The sequence below is a fragment of the Leucopleurus acutus genome (assembly GCF_964270905.1).
Source record: "Leucopleurus acutus genome assembly, chromosome: 1".
In the NCBI taxonomy this organism is placed as follows: Eukaryota; Metazoa; Chordata; class Mammalia; order Artiodactyla; family Delphinidae; genus Leucopleurus; species Leucopleurus acutus.
Genome location: NC_139142.1, coordinates 166278837 through 166298519, shown reverse-complemented (window position 1 = coordinate 166298519; position 19683 = coordinate 166278837). Strand labels below are relative to the sequence as shown.

Genomic DNA, 19683 nt, shown 5'->3' with positions numbered 1-19683 from the left:
TCCAAGACCAAGGCCACTGCACTGGCAGGGAAGAGGAAGAAGAGGAGGTACAGGGTTCTTTTTGGTACCAGGGGAGAAAGAAGTTGTGGGAAGAGGTAGTTTGCGGGGATGATGCTTCTGCTCAGCAGGAGAAAATGTCTTCTACAGTGACGGGGTCACTGCCACCTGAGGGTCATCATGGCGGGCACCTGGGAGGCTGGGGGGCCTCGGGGTCTGGAGAGCCACAGTCGGGGCGAGGCTCCCGTGAGCCCCAGCCCTCTTATTTGCTGCTTAGCATGAACTCTAGCAGAGAAGGAAGGGGCACCTGGCTGCCTGATCCCGAGGCTACCTTGTCCTCCCCTCCGTCCTGATCTCAGCCACCCTGAGGCCTGGCTTGGTCCTTCACTAAGGATACGGCCTTGGGGGCACCTCCCTCCCCAGCCGCTCCCCGCTTCCTGGTTTCTGGGCTGAAGCTGGTGGCTTCACCTCCTGTGCCTCTGGGAATGGCCTTGCCTGCTCCCCTCCACGGAGGCCGCAGGGGGCGAGTGGGTGGGCGTCTGGGTGCCCCAGCATTCCTGAATGTGCTCTTTCACCGCCCTGGGCCTGCAGTCTTCAGTTCCGGGGCAGGAGCTGGCGCGGGGACCGAGGAGATGAGAGCGGGCTGGCGAGGGAGCGAACCGTGGGCTGAGCAGGGGCGGCAGCCCGGGCCGCTGCTCTGGGTAGTGCAGAGTAAGTCACTAGCCGGAGGAGCTGGGAGAGGGTTGACGGCCTGCCGGGCTCTGCCTCCTCCTGCCTCTCGCCTTGGCCTCCGGAGGCTTCCTGCCAGCAGCTGAAGCCCCAGGGCCAGGCCGACAGTGCCTTCCGAGCCCGAGTCCCGCCAGGGCGGGCCACGCTGCTCTTGGTTGGGGAGGCACAAAGCACGCACAGCACACGAGAAAGCTTCCGCTGGCAAAAAGAAAATGATCTCCATCAGAAAAGATAATAGGTGACACAGAGTTGGAAAGGAGAAAAATAAATTACCTTCAAAATACCCCCCTTTGCTCAAAAAACCTTTTTTCCCTCTATGGCCTTCATTTTCCTTTTTAAATATGTTGCTCTTCCTGGGACCCTGCTGACTCTTGGCTGTCCCCATCCTCAAAATGGATACTTATTAGACCTTAAATAAGAGGAAAACTCCAGGCCCCCACCCCTACATAGGCCCTCCTTGGCCTCCTTAAGGACAGCCCCTCTTGGTCCCCAACGACCCCATCACCGGTCCCCTCGCTCAAGGGGCCTCCATCTGTCTTTGTTAGTGTGTGTCTGACGCAAGGCATGTCCTGGCTTTGTCGGGGGACCCTGGGGTGGTGCCCCACTTCGAGACAGAACTGGATAACAAGTTGCCGAAATCCACTTTAGGGACGCCCACTTCCAAACAGGGCTGTAAGATGCGAGGCTTCTGGGGGTCGGCTGGAGAGGACGGTAGCTGGGGGTTGGCCTACACCCCGCTTTCCTAAGGCCAGGACCAGGCCGCATGCACACCTGGCTGGAGGAGAGAGCGGGAGGCACCAGGAGGTAGAAGGCAGAGGGCCCTGCCTGGCTGTCCATGGACAGAGTGGGGGAATGGGCTCTGGGCCTGGGCTTTTCGCAGCCCAGGGGCCGGTGGGGGGTAAGGGTGGGGGGCAAGGCTGACCAGCACAGGAGCTCAAACATCCCTAGAGGCAGGAGAGGGTCCAGAGGAGAAACAAGACATGGCTCAAGAGATCTCCCTCCAGTGACAGGAGCCCCGAGGAGCCATCAGGATGGCCCTGCCCACACGGGCCGCCCCAGCTCTGCTGGGCCTGGAGAGACTTGAGAACCTATGCCCTTGTGACCTGTCCCCAGACGGCCCCCATCTGCATTTCTCCCACAGCAGCAGGCCAAGGAGACCCAGACCTGGGCCTCCCGTGTTACCCTTCCTTCCCTAGGATGCCTGGGGCCTGTGCCTGGTTCACAGCTGAGGCCAGTAGTACAGTCTCCATTTGGTCTACAAGTCCCTAGTGGTGCAAACGACTGAGTGGGAGGGAGGGCTCAGGACAGTGGGGCAGTAGCTTGTTTTTCAGCTGCAGGAGGTGCAGCCTGCAGCACATGGGTCTCCCCCCACGCCCCACGCCCTCCTTGCCCCGTCCTGGGTGGCCTGGCCTGTGCTATAGCACGTTGTAGTAGGCCATCTCTTTCATGGCCTGTTCGGTGAGGACGCTGGCCTCGGCGCTGCTGTCCACACCGGCGTAGGCGTAGGCGTTCTCCTCGAAGTCCTCGATCTCCTGCTGGCTGTCAAGCTCGGAGGGGTCGGTGCCCGTCAGCTCCATCATGGGGTCTGCAAGAGAGGGCACAGTTAGGCCTGGATGCTGCCTGTGGTCACTACCACACGGGAAGCAGAACTAAAGAAGTCATTGCCAGTCACTGCTTCCAAAAGACTCTCAGCTGCCTCCTCTGCCCTCCTGCTCTGGAGGCCCCCGACTCCCGTGGCTTCTCAAATGTGTGCCGAGTGGGTATAGGCTTGGACTTGAACTCTTGGGGTCAGCCCTCTCTTGCACCTCCTGAGTCACTAAGCCCTTATTTATTCTTTGCAACATTACTCATTAGTCTCCTTTGCCATATGAAAGCCTCCTGTACTATATCATGTCTGCAATACCACTCGTTTGGCACCTACTGTATGCCAGGCACTTCACATATATCATCTCATGAATGCTCACAGCAACCCCGTTTAGGAGATCAAAAGGAAGTTCAGAGAGGTTAATCAGCTTGCCAAAGGGCACCCAGCAAGTGCTGTTGTTTTGATCCACTGTGCAACTCTACCTCACTTGGCTGGAGGGCGCTGTTTCTCCTCTGACCTGGCGCCAGTTCTACCCAGTGGTATCCTCAGGCCTAGCTCTCCAAGGCCAAGCACTCAAGGTAGGTTAACAAAGACGATGAGATAAAAACTCTAAGAGGCCTCTTGTAATTTTATCAAATTGAAATCTTTTATAAAGCTCTTACTGTTGGAACAAAAGCCAGATAGAAAACTCCACAAAGGAGCTTGGGTGGGGCTGCCTTCCAATGAGTTATGGAGGGAGGGAGGCCCAGGGTGTGACCTGGGGACCTGGGAGTCTTGCTGGCAGGGACTGTGGCTGAGCCCCAGTGTGCATTCTGCCCCTGTCCATCTGGGATATGTGATGTGTGTTTGGGGAGAAATGGACCCCAGCCCAGGAGTAGCCCTGATGAGTCTAAGGCAGGGTTTTCCAACCTTGGCATTATTAACATCTTGGGCCATAATTCTTTGTTGTGGGGGACTGTCCTGTGCATTGTAGGATGCTTCCCAGCATCCCTGGCCTCTATCAGCGAGATGCCAGTAGCATTGCCCCCGCTGTGACAACCAAATGTCTCTAGACATGGCCAAATGTCCCTGGGGGGCAAACTCACCCCCAGCTGAGAACCACTGGTTGAAGGGTAATCCCACTCATTGCCAATGAGTGGCTCAGGATTAGGGATGGGACCCAATTCTGGCCAGTGAATCATGAGGAAAGGCCTGCTAGTGAGTTCTTAGAATGTTCTTATTAGTTTCACAGAGCAAAGGAGAGCAGGCTCTTACTCTTCCAATGGAGGTGAACAAGGAAGCATATTGCCCTAAAGGCCACTGGCAGCTGTTTTGCGACTATGAGGAAAATCACAGCTAATAATGTGGACAGAGAGAGGGGGCCTCACCCTGTCATTGTTGAGGGGCTGAATCAGCCAACTTTGAAGACAGCCTGGACTGCAAATCATTTCGTAATTTATTGCTTTATTGTTTAAACCAGTCTGAATGGGGTGTCTCTTACTTGTGCCCATAGCATCTGACTTTATAAAATGAGGCCAGCTGTACCAAATCTTTTAGTTTAAATTTTATTTATTTATTGTTTTGTGGCCGCACGCACCACACGGCTTGCGGGATCTTAGTTCCTTACCAGGGATCAAACCCCGGCCCTGGGCAGTGAGAGCATGAGTCCTAACCACTTGACCTCCAGGGAGTTCCCTCAGCTGTACCAAATCTTATAGCCCCTAGGCACTTTCTTCCTCAAATCCTAGTGCCACACCTTCATACCATATAGTTGATTAAAAACAAGCTAAATAAAGACCCTGGGAAAATTTCTACCTCTGGGTCTCTGTTATCCTCCCAACCTCCCTTTATTAACTCTATTTGGCCTGTCCAGTTGGCCCCAGGGAATACTCTGTACCATTTTTTACAAAGACGTTGATCTACCTCCTGAATTACAGTCCTATCGTTTATTGGGTGGTTCCATCTAGACTGTAGGCTGCCTTCCTCCTGCACAAGTGTCAAGCCTGAGCTTCTCAGACCAAGGTTATACGTGAGTGGTGGGTGGACCTGGGCCCCAGCCATTCCCGTGCCAATCCCTGCTTTACTTTCTGTCATCTGGTACAATCAGGAACAAAGCAACCCTAGGCATCCCTGGTCAGGTGCTGACCTCAGGTGGAAACAGCTTAGGCCTTAACCACCCCCTGGGAGCGAGGTGTGCAGGGACAGCTACTTCCAAAAGGACCAGTCCTGCTTTGGTCCCTCCTGGTGGGTTAGCTACCTGGCATGTCCACTAGAGTACTGGCTCTCAAACTCTACTGCGCATAGAATGAACTAGGGTGCTTAAAAAAAAGTCCGGATCCTGGGCCACTCGCCAGATCAGTTACATTCGAACCTCTGTGGTTGAGACTCAGGCATCAGCATTTTAAAAATTCTCAAAGTGATTCCAATGTGCAGCCAAGTTTGAGAACAGTTCTCTGGAGTCTAGGTCAGAGGTTCTCGAAGTGAGGTTCCTGACCAGCAGCTTCGGTTTGACCTGGGGAACTTGTTGGAAATGTAAATGATCCGACCCTACCCCAGATCCACAGAATCAGAAGCTCTGAAGGTGGGACCCAGCAATTTGTTTTAACAAGCCTGGAGTGATTCTCATGCTCCCTTGCTCAAGTTTGAAAACCATCACTTTATTCAATACTTCTCAAACTTTCCGGTGCAAACAAATCACCTGGGGATCTTTTGGAAATGCAGAGCCTGATTCAGCAAGTCTGGGGGGGCTGTGGAGCCTGCAATTCTAGCGAGATCCCAGGTGATGCCAATACTGCTGGCCCTAGAACCACATTTTGGGTAAGAAGGGGCTACAGAGCAACTATATGCAGCCAACGGCGTTTCATCCTCACCCAGAATGGAAAACTGATGACACCTGTTTCTGCCAGAACACTCCCGGCCATTCACTGCTCCAAAACTAAATCAGGGTTATTGCAGCATCCCCCAGCATCTGATTGACTCCTAGAAAGTAACCTCACATGGCAAGTCGACTCACCCGGTGATTGTCGGGGCACGTTCCCAGCTAATTTGTCTCAGAAGGAGCACCAGAAAGTCAAATAGCTCCAGACTATACAAGGAACCTTCCTGAAGTGTGGTTGGCTTCTCCTTCCTGTAGGATCTCTAAAGTGCCTCCTCCCCATGAGAGGCCAGAGCGACTACAGTTCTTCCAGTACTGACCAGTGTTGAGGGGAGCAGCTATCACTAACATGTAGGGATGTTATAACCAACAGCCAATGAAACCTCCACCAACTGCAGAGGTAAGGACACTTCTCCTGAGTATGTGGGCTACATTCTTTTTGGCAGGCACTATGAAGAATGTGACTGATTGTATATCCCTTTTTGCCTTGGCGACTAGGAAGCTCAGGGCTCCCCTCTGCATGCCCATAGGACCTCCCATGGTGTACTTGGGGTTGTGACCTCACCTGGCTCTCCCTTATCTTTACAGTTGCCAATTTTCCTTTTGTTACTTTCTTTCCCATCCATTTAAAAAAAATGTCATCTCTCAGTAATGATCTTGCATGAGTTACCTAACTTCTCTGTCCTTCAGTGCCTGCATCTGTAAAATGGCGATAATAACAGAGCCAACCTCACTGTGAGGGTTACGTGAGTTAATAAAGGCCTGGCACACAGCACTCAACAAATTCTTTTTATTATTGTTTATGTGAGCCCTCGTAAGTCCTCTGAAGAATACACAAATATCTCATCATTATCACCATGGTGACCCTCCAGGGTGCTCCCTCTCCAGACCTGAGCCCACCCCAATGAGGTCTCAGGCCTGGCCAGCCTCCCCACTCCCCTCACTGGACAGGAGGCTCCTGAGTGTGCCATGACAGTACCGCTCCTGCTCTGTCCACTGCGTGTGGCCCACCCACCTTGGCTGTCCAGGCCGATGTCCATGACGCCGTGCTTGACCTTCATGTGCCGGCTCAGGTTGCCCTTGAGGTTAAACTTGCTGGAGCAGTAGGGGCACTTGAAGGGCTTGCTGCCCGCGTGCAGGTGCATGTGGCCCAGCAGGTTGTACATGCGGTTGAAGGACTTCCCGCACACCTGGAACACACCCCACCCGGCCTCATCAGCCCGGGAACCCGCGCTCTCCGGACCCCCAGCCACTCCTACCTCCACGGCTGGGCCGGAATCCCATCGGCTGTGGACAAGCACTCACTTCGTCCTTTCCTATGTGACCCCAGAGGCCGAGGACTGAGCCACTCCCTGCTGGTCACCGTTCCTGTGTGTCTGCCCCACGATCCCTGAGCTGAAGCTGTCAGAAACCCAGGGCTCGGATCTCTGGGTGCACTGAGTCTCGGGTCGGGGCTCTTTCCCTGCGGCTGTACCGTTACCTTCACCCCCTCCTCCAATTCTCAAAAAACAACCTCAGTAGCTTGTAGGACCTGAACCCTCACCGCCCACCCCAACCCCCAGAGCCCAGGCAGTTTCACCCAACCAGGGCTCCCTTGCCCATACCGGGTCCCGGCTGCTGCCGTCATGCTGAGGCCACTCGTGGGGAAGTCCCACCTGGGGGCCCGAAGGCCTGGTACCTTGCATTTGAATGGCTTCACGGGCGAGTGTACAATCATGTGGGTCTTGAGGGTCTGCTTCTGCACGAAGGTCTTGAAGCAGATGTGGCACTGGTAGGGCCGAACGCTGGTATGGATCAGCATGTGCCGCTTCATGTTTGCCTGCAGGGTGAACTCCCGGCCACACACCTCGCACTTGAACTCCTTCACACCCTGTGCGGGGTGGGAGCGATGGTCAGGGCCACACAATGGACACAGGCTCTGGAAGTGCGTGTGTGTGTGTGTGTGTGTGTGTGTGTGTGTGTGTATACCACAGGGTCAGTGCTTCTGGGAAATGACTTCCTGGGGCTGTTCCAAACAGGGGCCACTTGTTTGAAATGCCCAGGAGGATGTTGGGGAAGAACCATTTACTATGGAAAGCGTTCCAGTGATAGGGAGAGATCGGCTGAGTCTTACTGTTCTGACCCATACACCTGCTGTCTCCTGCCCAAGAGGGCAGGTGGATTTGTAGGTCTGTACCAGGGCACCGAGGCAAGCGTGTTCGTTTGCACGTTAATTCATTCATTAATTCATCAACCATTTACCAGGCACCTGCTATAAGCCAGCATCACATCAGGCACCAGAGGCCTCTGGCCAAGAAGTCACAGCCTTAGCCTGGGGGCCTGGATGGCTTCCTGAGATCAAGATGCATGTATATATTTTTCGCCTCAGTGCTGTCTCTCAGTGGTCTTTTTGGTTCACAGACCCCTTTGAGAGTATGATTAAAGGTATGAGCACCCCAGGAAAAATGAAAAAACATTCAGGTCTGTGTAGAATTTAAAGAGTTCTCAAACCTCGGAGCCCGTCCGCGACCCCTGAGAGTGTATTCTAAGCTTCTCTTGTGATAAGAACAACCTGTAGCTCTTGTGGAACATAAAGCCTCTCAGGCCCCTCCCTGGAGATTCAAATTCCCACGAATTTTTAATCCCAACAGGTTCCACAGGTGATTCTTATCACTGATGGACTTTGGAACACAACCCCAGGAGACAAAGATTCCAAGGGAAAACCCTCTGGTTTGGATGGTCAACATGTTTTCCATGGTCTGGAGGTGACCCCCAGAGCAGGACACGGTGCTGTGTGCACAGGAAGCACAATGTATTGTCTGGGGAGAAAAGTGAGGACAAAAGTTCCTAGAACCCCAGTAATTCAGTAGAACTCCAGTGGCACAGACACATTTCTGTGGTCACAGCTGCTGTCCCAACTGCTTGTTTGGTACAAAGTTTCATGTTATAATTTAACAGTTCCCGTGTCTATTTCTCTCAGCAGACAGGCTGTGTCTCCTGTCTTGTATGCTTGCTTGACAGAGCGAAGATGATGTGTATGACCACGAAGGGGCCCTGCCCTTTGGGATGGTGTGCACATGTGTAAACTGAGGCTGATAATGGGAATGTTTTCAATTTTATCAGCCTCTGATTTTTGCTTTTGCCTTTTCTTCACAGTATTATTTCTCTTTTAACACTTTGTGGACTTGTGGGGATTTTTAAGTCTCCTAGTAGAGGAGAAAGATGGCAAATATATAGCACATGTACTTATCACTTTGCACTCTCCCCACCCTCAACCCCTGCAACCCCCAACTCCCCGCAGGCGGAAAGAATCAATCATCTGGTTTTACAGCTGAGCCCAGATTCAGCTTCAGAATCCTTCTTAACATTACACTCTAGGTAGCTACACCAATTGAATGAGGAGCACCTGCAATGAAACCTAAGAATCACCTCTGCTCCAGCAGAAAGAGTTCCCAGGGCTGGGAAAGGCTGGATTCTCGGCCTGGCAGGCTGTTTCTTCCCTACTCACTGTAGTGTCCACTGTGAGAGATAAGGACATGAGTTTGACCAGGAGTGTCTCTAAGTCCGCAATTATGGAGAGTGGCGGCTCTAGGCATGTTCAGCTTCAAAGAGTGAAGTTGGTTGGATTTGGGGTGGAAACCATGGGTCAGGACAAGTGCCAGAGTGGGACTGTGGGACCTGAGAGGCCTCATTCCCCTTCTGGACGTAAGAGCCTCTTAAAGGAGGTGACATTGGCTGAAAGGCAGGGTGGCCAGTGGACTGAAGGAAGAGGAAGGTAGGGGAGAACTGGTCAAGTTTATGTGTAGGGACACAGTGGAAAAGGACAGTGTTGCTCCACCTTCTGTCCCCACAAGCCACTTTGCTTCATTTTGTCATATTCTAGAACCAATTGTACTTTTCCATAGCAAATATTTTTCCTTACATCTATTCCCTTTTTTTTTTTTTTTTCGTTATGCGGGCCTCTCACTGCTGTGGCCTCTCCCGTTGCGGAGCACAGGCTCCGGACGTGCAGGCTCAGTGGCCATGGCTCACGGGCCCAGCCGCTCCACGGCATGTGGGATCTTACCAGACTGGGGCACGAACCCGTGTCCCCTGCATCGGCAGGCGGACTCTCAACCACTGCGCCACCAGGGAAGCCCACATCTATTCCCTTTTAAAATGAAATATATTTAGCATTTTCCTAAAGGGAAGGCACACAGCTTTTGATAGACTCGTGTAATTACAGGGAGCAAAGGAAGCCCTCTGAACTTCTGACCATCTATCTCATCCACCTCCCCGTGGCACCCTGCCCTCTCTCCGGCCTCGGTCCTCCCAGCCACAAGATAGAGAATCAGAGATTCTCCAACTGTGCTCCTTGGGTCCCGCAGGGGTTCCTCAAACATTTCAGTTAAAAAGTTTTAAAATGAGTCAAGTTTTACTATTTAAAAAAACTAATTTCAATTACATTTTTTTCTAACACTCATCAAAAAAATGTAACTATAAAAATGAGAGATGTTCACCACCTAAAAGATCTCAGGCAGTGCTTTGGGAAGCACTGGAGGAAAGCAGGGCAGGAGGAGAGGGCAGAGCCTCAGGCCTGGGGCCAAGCCCCCGGCGGGAGGCAGGGGGAGACCCCAGGGGCCGGGCCCTTGCTGGGGGAGGCCTGTGGCGTCCTTACCTTGTGGGTGAGCGAGTGTTGCTTGAGGTGGTGGATCTGGCTGAACTCCATGCCGCACTCGGTGCACACGAAGGGCCGCACGTTCTGGTGCTTGAGCATGTGGTTCTGCAGCTGGCTGCGGTAGTGGAAGGACTTGTCACACTCGAGGCACTGGTAGAGGGTGGGGCCCTGATGTGAGGCCAGGTGGCGCTTGAGCTGGGTCAGGGTGGAGAAGTCCAGGCCGCACTCGACGCAGACGTGGCAGCGGCCGCTCTCGTGCTTCACCTCGTGGGCCTTGAGCTCGCTGGGGTAGGCGAAGCCGCGGCCGCAGAAGTGGCAGCTATAGGGCTTGACCTCCGAGTGCAGCAGCATGTGGCGCTTGAGGTGACTGGTCTGCGTGAAGGCCTTCTGGCACACCTGGCACTTGTGCGGCCGGGTGCCCTGGTGCGTCAGCAGGTGTGTCTGCAAGTGGCTGGGCTGCTTGAACAGCTTGCTGCAGTGCGGGCACGAGTGAGGCTTGATGCCATTGTGGCCCAGGATGTGCGTCACCAGGTTGTACTTGGATGTGTAGGACTTCTCGCACATGCGGCACTGCCAGCGCTTCTGACGGTCGCCTGCCTCCACCAGGTACGAGTCGTCGATCTGCACGTTGATGTCCAGCCGGTCCAGCTGGGCCTTCTTGTGGCGTTCCACCGTCGAGCCGGCTGCGTCGGCCTCAAACTCGCCTGCCTCCTGCCACACGAAGCCCTGTTCCGGCTTCACGGGCTCCGGGGACTCCATGGTGGGGGCCTCAGGGTCGCTCAGGGGGGCCAGGTGCGGCGGGTCGAAGCCACACTCCGTGGGCAGCGCCTCCGGCCCGGGCAGCGCCATGCTGGGCTCGGGGAAGCCGTCCCGGGCTGGGTCAGGGAAGTGGGGGTCGAAGGGGGCTACGTCCAGCTCTGGCCGCGGGGTTCGGGGCAGGTGCCGCAGTGTCCGGGGCTTGCGGCTGAAGACGCTGAGGTCGATCATCTTGACAGCGCTGCTCTGCACCAGGGCCTCGCAGCCGCCACTGGCCACCTCGGTGGGGGCCTCCGCTGGGCCCGCATCCTTGTCGTCGCCGGGCACGGACACCTCGTAGACCTCCTGATCCTCTTCCTCCTCCACCTTCTCAAACTTGACCTTGGGCACCAGCCGCACAGGCGGCCGTGTCTTCCGCCGGGTGTGCTTCTCGAAGGCTGCCTCCACCTCCAGCACCTCCTCCTCTGCCGGCTCCTCCAGGGCCCGCCCGTTGCAGGCCAGCTGGTAGACATCTGGGCCCGGGGCCCGGGGCTCCCCCATGGCCGCCCCGGACAGCTCCGGCCCCAGGTCCGGGTAGAAGGCTTCGGCGCTTATGGTGGCTCCAAAGAGCTCATTTTCTGAGACCAGGCCCAGCACGGCGGCCTGAGCCAAGGACAGCACCACCACGGCATCCGTCTGTGTCCCTGAGTCCATGAAGCCCTCCATCCCGTGGCGGCTGGCTAGGAGGGCATCGCTGCAGAAGGAGAAGGGAACGTTAGCACTGCCGCTCAATGTTGCGCAGACAGACAACAGACAACAGACAGACACACTCGGCAAGGGCTCAGCCAGTTTTGGGCGTGTCTGTCCCTGACGCCTTTCTATTCCTGCCTTGGGAACAGGGCACACTTGTAATTATGGGGAGCAATGATAACCCTCTGTGTATCTGATCATCGCCATGTCCTCCATCTCCCGGTGGGATCCTGGGTAAGCCCTGCCCCCTTGCTGACCTCAGTCTTCCCATCTGTGATACAGGGTGGTTGGATTTCCTCAGTGGTTCTCAAACTATGTTCTGCATGTCTTTCAGGAGTTCCAAAAAAAAAAAAAAAAAAACGGATCCAAAATTGCAAAAAATAAAGATTCTGCTATTTTAAAAACCCATCTACTCAAATGTAACATATACCTCATTCCTGCACATTCAGTAGGCCCACTGGCTTTGTTGCCAAGGTATAATTAATTTTGCACAGACCTTGAGACTGTACAGTGAGGTGTTAAACAACTGTCACCATTTGTAACGGCTTGGCCATGTGAATGTGGTCTTCTGGGTTTTTTTTTTAATATATTGGGCAAAAACAAGGCAACACACAAAAATCAATTAGGTGCCGAGGCCGATCTCAGACAGCAGCTACCTCCTGTCAGCCCTGATGCTAAATGACTGTGCCCATCACAACAGGTCACTGTTCTTGATTAGCTAAATGTTAGACATTTAAATACCTAAATTTATACCGTGTAAAATATAGCTTGTGGGGACTTCCCTGGTGGTGCAGTGGTTAAGAATCCGCCCGCCAATGCAGGGAATACGGGTTCGAGCCCTGGTCCGGGAAGATCCCACATGCCGTGGAACAACTAAGCCTGTGCGCCACAACTACTGAAGCCCGCGCACCTGGAGCCCATGCTCCGCAATAAGAAAAGCCACCACACTGAGAAGCCTGCGCAACGCAACAAAGAGTAGCCTCTGCTCGCCGCAAATAGAGAAAGCCTGTGCACAGCAACGAAGACCCAACGCAGCCAAAAAAAAAAAAAAAAAAAAAGGATATTAGTGGGTTTAAAAAAAAAAAACATGTATAGCTTGTGTCTGATTTGTACACTGGAATTCCATGTGAGATCTGATTTGAAAGAAGGGCTCCCAAGTTTGAGAAAACTGGCTGAAATGAATGCTAAAACTGGCTCCCAGGGCTTCCCTGGTGGCGCAGTGGTTGAGAGTCTGCCTGCCGATGCAGGGGACACGGGTTCGTGCCCCGGTCCGGAAAGATCCCCCATGCCACGGAGCGGCTGGGCCCGTGAGCCATGGCCGCTGAGCCTGCGCGTCTGGAGCCCGTGCTCCGCAACGGGAGAGGCCACAACAGTGAGAGGCCCGCGTACCGCAGAAAAAAAAAACAACAAAAATACTGGCTCCCAGGTTCACAGCTATGCTCTCTGATCCAACAGGTGTTTCTAAAAAAGCCAATGAGTCCACCTATCAGGGTCCAACCCACGGTGCATCAGCTTCCTGCCTTCATAGAGGCTCCCGGTGCACCAGTGCCCTCCGTGTAGCCCGGCCTTTGCACAGGGATTCTCCCACCCAGGTGCCCTTTCCCCAATCCCGGTGAGCTGCCGGCTCCTCCCACCAGCGCCCCCGGCTTCCCTCAAATTCCCCCTGTTCCTGGGGCTTCCCAGCCCTCCCTGCCAGCCCGGATGTGGAAGGGCCTCCTCCCTGGCCTGGGATACTCATCAGATTGTACCCCGCCTCCGGCTCAGTGCCCAGCACAGCACATCAGAGGCACCCCATAAGGAAGGGGAAAGGAAGACAGGACTGGGGTGGCTCCTGCCTGCCTTGCTGGCTCTTCTCCCAGGGCCAGGGTCAGGTGCATGGCCGGCGGCAGCCCTTCCTCAGGAAACCAGCTCCCGGCTTGGTGCCTCCCTCCCCCCACAGGCCAGAGGAGCTTCCCCTTCCTGAAGCCGGCTAAAAATAAAATACCCCAGGGAGGAATTTAGCCTCCTTGAAACAGACACTAAAGATTAAACTATTAAGCTTAAACCAGGGCTCTCATGGAAGGGGTCAGATGGAAGGAAACCTTTGGGTCCACCTGGAACAGGCTGGGGGGTTAGCCCTGATTTAGAGCCCACCTCCCACCCCCTGCTGGAAAGAGCACCCAACTTGAGCTTGGCCTCAAGTCCCAGCTCTGTCGTGTACAAGTGACTAAGCAAAGTCACTTCAAAGTCACTTCTGCATCTCAGTTTCCCTGTCCAAAAATGGGGATGGAAACACCTACCCACGGGAGGGTTGTGAGAGCCCAGAGGTCAGAACGTAGATGAAGGGGGTTCGTTAATGATAAAGCCCTCACCTAATGTAAAGAGTCACTATTATTTATCTGCCCAGATCTCTGGAAGCAGCCTTTTCTGATGAAAACCACAGAGCTAAGAGACTTCTCCATTCTGGGGCCCGAAATTCAAGCAAAGGTTTGGGTGATTCTGTGACAGCCTCTAGAGACTAAGAACTCATTCACTGATTAGTGCAGCAAATATTTGCTAAATCCCTGCTATGGGTCAGGCCCTGTGCTTGGAGATGTAAGGGAGATGAGGACACCCCTGTGGTGTCCAGAGATGACCCCTGTGCCCACCGGAGCCCCTGTGGGGGAGCATCACTGCCTTGGATGGCAGCGGCCCATCTGACACAGCGCCCAGCAGCACCCAGCAGCAGCCCTCGTGTCTGCTGTGGGTTTGAGAAAACAAGCAGCTCAGCACTTTTGTCTAGACTTCCTCAAAGGCAGGGCCAGCGGAGGGGAGGGACTGACCCTCAACAGCGGAGCCTGTGCTAGGACTTGGTCCTGGATTCTAAATTCAAATCTGGACAATATCCTTTTCTAGCTCAGGTATATCCTGTCACATCCTGAGCCTCAGTTTCCTCATCTCTGCGGAGGGGGATATAGTGCCTGAGTCCTGGGGTGCTGAGATGAGGATGCCAGTGGAAATGTTAGTTCCCTCACCTGTGCTCTTCTTCTGGCCCCAGTCCCTGGCACCACCCCTGGCAGCTGAAGGGAACGGGAGCAAAGAAACCCATAACATCACTCTACTGGCAGATGAGTCGGCGAAAGAGTCAGCCAATGTCAGCCTGTGGGAGCTGGAGCACAGGTCTGCTGTGGTCCCCTACACGGAGGGTGATCATGTAACATTCCATCCCTGTTAGGAGGGACCTTCTAAGAGTGAAAGGGGCCACTCCCAAGGCTCACACCAGGATCCCAGGTGCAAGCCGAACCTGCCCTTGGCCACCACGCGTCCCCCTCCTGCAGGGACAGGTGGGAGGTTTCACTCTGGGGCTGAGGACTGGAGCCTGTGCCTGGGTGTAAACGGGGACCTGCCCACAGTCCTTGCTCTCAAGGGGTTCGAGCCCACGTGCGGGGACGCAGAGGTGCCAACAACTAACCACAAAGGTGGTGACTGAGTGCTCACCAGGTCCCAGGAAAGCCATTTCATGCTACGCACAATGCCATGGGGGCGGCGTGGGGGTGGAGGTAGTGAGCGCCACACTGCGCAGCCCAGGAATCTGGGGCATAAGTACCAACAGCAAGCTCAAGAGTGCCCTGGCAGTGAGGGCAGGGCTGGGCCAGCACGCGGGCCCCATCCAGGCTCCACTGCATCTTCTGTGCAACCTGGGAGGTCACGTCATGGCTCTGAGCCCAGCCTCCTCAGCTCCCAGGTGCTGCCCTGCCCCCCTCAGGCTCCCAGGAGCCAGCAGCAAAGCTCGGGCAGGCTCTGGGCAAACCGCAGCGTAAAGCCTCAGACCTGTCCCTGCCTGGCTGGTCCAAGGCTCCGGCTGGACTGGGGAACTGGGGTCCCCGTCGAGGGCAGCCACAGCCCTTCCTTGGGTCTCCACTCAGAAGGAGACCTCCATCTCCTTTTCCTGGGAGCCTCCATCAACCCATCTGCCCATCTGGCCCGTCAGGCCCCTGCTTTCTTTTACTGGGTGGATACTTGCCTGACCAGACACATATCACCCTGTAAATACATGTTTAAGGGGCTTATGGGGCTCAGTGTTCACTGGGGCAGCCAGGCAGGCTGTGTGTGTGTGGGCTCATGTGTGTAGGAGGGGCTCTGTTTGTTGCGACAGAAGAAAGAGGACAGAAGGAAGAACGAAGACAGAGGGAATCTAATTCACCTGCGTTTCGCATATGTGTCAGTCCACCTATCACACACAGGGCCGGGGAGTGGGAAACTGGTGGCTCTGCAACCCTGGTGCCATTATTCCCCCTCCTCCTGGGCCATCTTTTTGGTCCCCCCCCTTCTCAGAGGCCACAACTCTCCCGTTTTATGTCCTGGCACAGGCTGCCCAGGGCAGGACGAGAGCCCGCCAGGTGCGCCCCACCTGTGTGCCAGGGCGGGCCCCACACCTCAAGGACCCTTTTGTCATCTTCCTGGGCCCCCCGTGGCACCTCCTTTCTCAGGGCAAGGCCTCTCTCCCCCCTCTTGTGCCGCGGGTTCAGAACAAAAGCTCTCTACAATGTCCAAGAGAAAGGGGAGCTCAGACCGCCCCGGGCTCTGCACAGCCTGGACTATGAGATGAGGGGCCATCAGAGCTGATGCAGCTCAGCCTCCTACCAGGACACCCTCGGTCTCCAGGGTGGAGAGAAAGGAAATGGCAAAGGCAGGGAAATAGAGGAAATGGAATCACTGCCTGATTGTAGTTTAAAGACTTGCACTGGGAGTAGGGGGAAGGGAGGCCATAGCAGAAAGAAAGAGAGAGAGAGAGAGAGAGAAGGAGAGAGAAGGGCTGTGGAGGCCAAGAAACAAAAGCAGGGGAGGGGGAGGGGAAGGAGTAGAGTGGAAAGAGAGGAGGGGACTTCGTCAGTGACACCAGAAGCCCAGGGCTGCCCTATTTCCCAGGGCTTAGCATCACCCCCTCCCAGGCCTGAGCGCCAGGCCAGCCCTGGGGAGTGACCCAAGTCTCATCCCCTGAGGCCCAGCAGGAGGTCTCCCCAACCGAGGCAGACACCCAGGTCCTCCAGACCTCTCACTGTTGCTTCATCTATTGCTGTACTATGGTTCCTGTAAACACTGACACAAGCTTGTCAAATGAATTAACGAGTGACTTGCTATGTGACCCTGGACAAGTCACCTGACCCTTCAGGGTCTCGGTTTCTTCATCTGTGAGATGGACACAAGAGGCTTCTTGGAACCTTGAGGGCAGGTTAATGCATTGGCTTACCTGCCCGTCTTCCAGGGTCTCCTCCCCAAGACGAGACCTTTTCTCATCCACACTGCTTTAAAAGATCATTTCCTCTCACTGAGACCCCCTTCAAGCACCAGGGGAGGGTCAGGGAGCTCAGAGTAGCTCTGGAACGCAGAGAGTGGGGCAGAGCACTTGAGGCCTGGTCTGGCCTGGGGCTGGCGGGACAGGAGCCATTTGGAAGGAAGAACCAATAGGGCCTGGTGACCACCTGGCTATGCTTTGCCTCATGCTCACCAGGACATCTCAAACTTAAGTCACAGGAATGCTCTGGGGCTTCTGTGAGCCCAGACTTGGGATATCACCAAGCACCCTGATGACTATTTTTGAGGGCCTAGCAAGTGCCAGGGCCTGCTCCCTGACACAGGCCCCGCAGTGCCCTGGGCTTCTGCTAGGGGGAAACGTTCGCCCCTTGGCTTTGAATCACCAGGCGACTCTGAGGCTGTGGTCTCCAGTCCTGCCACTGAATCACTGACTCAACACACCTGCTAGGTGCTGGGTGCCGTTCTTGGTCCTGGGGATACAGTAGGAAGCACGATAAGCTCCCATCCTCAGGGAGCTGCTCTGAGTGAGCTCAGTCTAAAACCTGAAGCGCCAGGATCTTTGGGAGGTAGGAGGTGCAGCGCCGGGGTCGGGTGGGGACCAGCGGAGCAGCCCCTGGGTCCTGAAAAACTGAACCCAGAGTGGGGCAGAACAGGTAGCTGGGCCCGGGGAGGGGAAAAGGAGGTCCAGGTACGCACACAGCTGTAAAAAAATACACAAAACGAAACAAAACAAAAAAACCCCAAAAAACAAACAAAAAAACCACTCACGGGACTTCAACTTATAGCAAAACCACCGTCTTTGTTTCCTCTCATGTCCCCCTGATGGTAGACTTAAGGGTAAACTCTGCTCACATCCCATGAAAGGAAGAGGAAGCGAAAGCAAAAGCTGGAGGTTTGTGCAAACCTCAGAGCTCCTTGCACAGTCTCACTTCTGTCCAGCCCACAAGGCCTCACTCGACTCAGCAGCTCCAGGCCCAGCGCTGACGAGGCAGCTGGGTTGGGGGTGGGGTGGCCAAGGGGGAAGTGTATGAGTCTCCTTCTTATAGGGGCCTCTCTCTGCCTCAGCTTCCCCTTTTCTCTGTGGACAGATTTGCTAAGCCCTGCCTCCAGAGGCCAGAGTGGCTGGGCCACCAACCCACAAACCACAGGAAGACCTGACGTTCACCATGTATGGCTACTTCCTTTTCCAGAAAAGGAAACTGAGGCTCAGGGAGGGGAAGGGACTGGTCCAAGGTCGCACAGTGAAATGCTGGTAAAGCAGGTCTCTGGCCCGGAAGCCCACCCTCAGCCACATGGCCTATAGGATGAAGTTCCTGTGCCTTAGCTGACTGCCCAAGGCTGTCCCCAGCCAAGCTCTACCTGACCCTCCTTTAAGCCTTCCTGTCCCTCTGCATCACACACACACACACACACACAAACACAGACATACATGGAGCTGTTTCCTACCTCGGGGCCTTTGCACAGCCTGACTCCCCTGCCAGGACTTGCCCTTCCCTTGCACTGGGTGAATATCCCTTCATCTTTTCGGAGTCAGTGCAGGCACTGCCTCCCGGGAGATATTCCTTAGCCAGGGGCAGGGCGAGGGCCTCTTCCACAGCCTGAGAACATCAAGTTAATTTTACATGTGGCTAGGCTGGGTGCCCAGTTGTTTGGCCAAACGCTAATCTCTTGATAGATGTTGCTGTGAGCCACACAGCAACACATCTACAATCTGTTGACTTTAGCAGATTACCCTCCTTATTGTGGGCAGGTCTTATCTAATCAGTTGAAGTTTTCAGAGAAAAACGGAAGTTTCCCAGAGAAGAAGGAATTCTGCTTCGAGACTGTTATCACAGAAATCCTGCCTGGGTCTCCAGCCTGCCAGCCTGCCCTGCAGATTTTGGACTTGCCAGCCTCCACAATCGTGTGAGCCAATTCCTTAAAATAAATCTCTCTCTGTGTGTATATACCCTGCTGGTTCTGTTTCTCTAGAGAACGCTGATAAAATCATGTTGATTCGTAGCTGTATCTGTTTATGGGCCATCTCCCCCACCAGACATCCACCCCAGAGGATGGTGACTGCAGGGTGGGGCAGAGAGGGCCCAGCAGGGGAGTGTCCGGAGAGAAAGATGCCAGGGCAGGGAAAGGGGAAGGGAGGAAGCCTAGTCGAGGACCCGGAACGAGTGAATGAATGAATGAATGAATGAGACTGAGGGGAAATCCTTGCCTCCTTGCAGAAGAGTTCTACAAATGCTGGGTTCTTCCCCACACCCTGACCCATCTCACCTCCAGGACAGTCCCGCCTCCTCCCTGGGGTGGCCTCCAGGCTGCACAGGGAAGGCCCAGGAGCACTGAGGTCCCTCTAGCCCTATGACAGCGAGGACTGTTCTGAAAGCGCTTCCCCTCCTGCTCTCCCAGGCCTGGGGCACCGAGACCCATCCTGGGAGCCACACCTCTGCCTCTACAAGCTGAGGTGAGCTGGGCTGAGGCACTCCTGGCTGCCACAGAGCGGCCACTGTGTGAGGGCCCCTCCTCCAGGGAGGTCACAGGGACCCCTAAACCCTAGGAAAGGAGGGAGGGCGTCCCCATGGCGAGAGGCACAATCTTGGGCCCGCTGTATTCGTGAGACCTCCCAATTCAAACTCCTCCAAGGGCAGAGACTCTGGCTCCACAGGGTCCGACTGGCATTGTTTGATGAGAGCACCAGTGTCCGGGCCTCACCCCAGGCCAGTTAAACCAGAATCTCTGGGTCTGGAGCCTGGACATCGTATTTCCCCCAAACAACCCCAATTTATTCTGATTCTCGAAATTAATTGGTAAGAGCGGACAAGCACTCTCACGTGACCCGGCCTTGAAGGCCAAGCAGGTTCCTCTCTTGGAAACGTGGCTACGCACCAAGCCTTACACTCTCAACCAAAGACTACGTGAAGGCACGCCGTGAGGTGGAGTCGGGACCAGGGGGCAGAGACCCTAAGCAAGCCGGGCTGAGGAGGAGGGAGCGAGTGCGTCCAGAGAAGCAAGCCTGTGGGCTCCTGGGGAGCCCTGGTCCCTGGATGGGGCCAGCCCCTGCTGCCGGCCTGGGGAGCCCTCACTGACCCCTGTGTCCTGAGGAAAACTGAGTGGGTCCCTGACCCTTGTAGAAAT

General features: G+C 55.0%; 1 protein-coding gene across 2 annotated transcripts in view; it reads right to left on the bottom strand.

The window, feature by feature from the left end:
* Positions 1-1238: 1238 nt before the first annotated feature.
* Positions 1239-19683, bottom strand: part of ZNF710 (zinc finger protein 710) — a 62304-nt gene continuing 43859 nt past the window's right edge. For both annotated transcript variants that reach the window (XM_082838848.1, XM_082838847.1), the window contains 4 exons: positions 9802-11290; positions 6844-7035; positions 6181-6355; positions 1239-2311 (listed from right to left, as the gene is read on the bottom strand). In XM_082838848.1, the coding sequence (XP_082694974.1) occupies positions 2142-2311; positions 6181-6355; positions 6844-7035; positions 9802-11262 (1998 nt within the window). In that variant the 5' untranslated portion in view covers positions 11263-11290 and the 3' untranslated portion in view covers positions 1239-2141. The remainder of the gene's footprint in view (positions 2312-6180; positions 6356-6843; positions 7036-9801; positions 11291-19683) is intronic.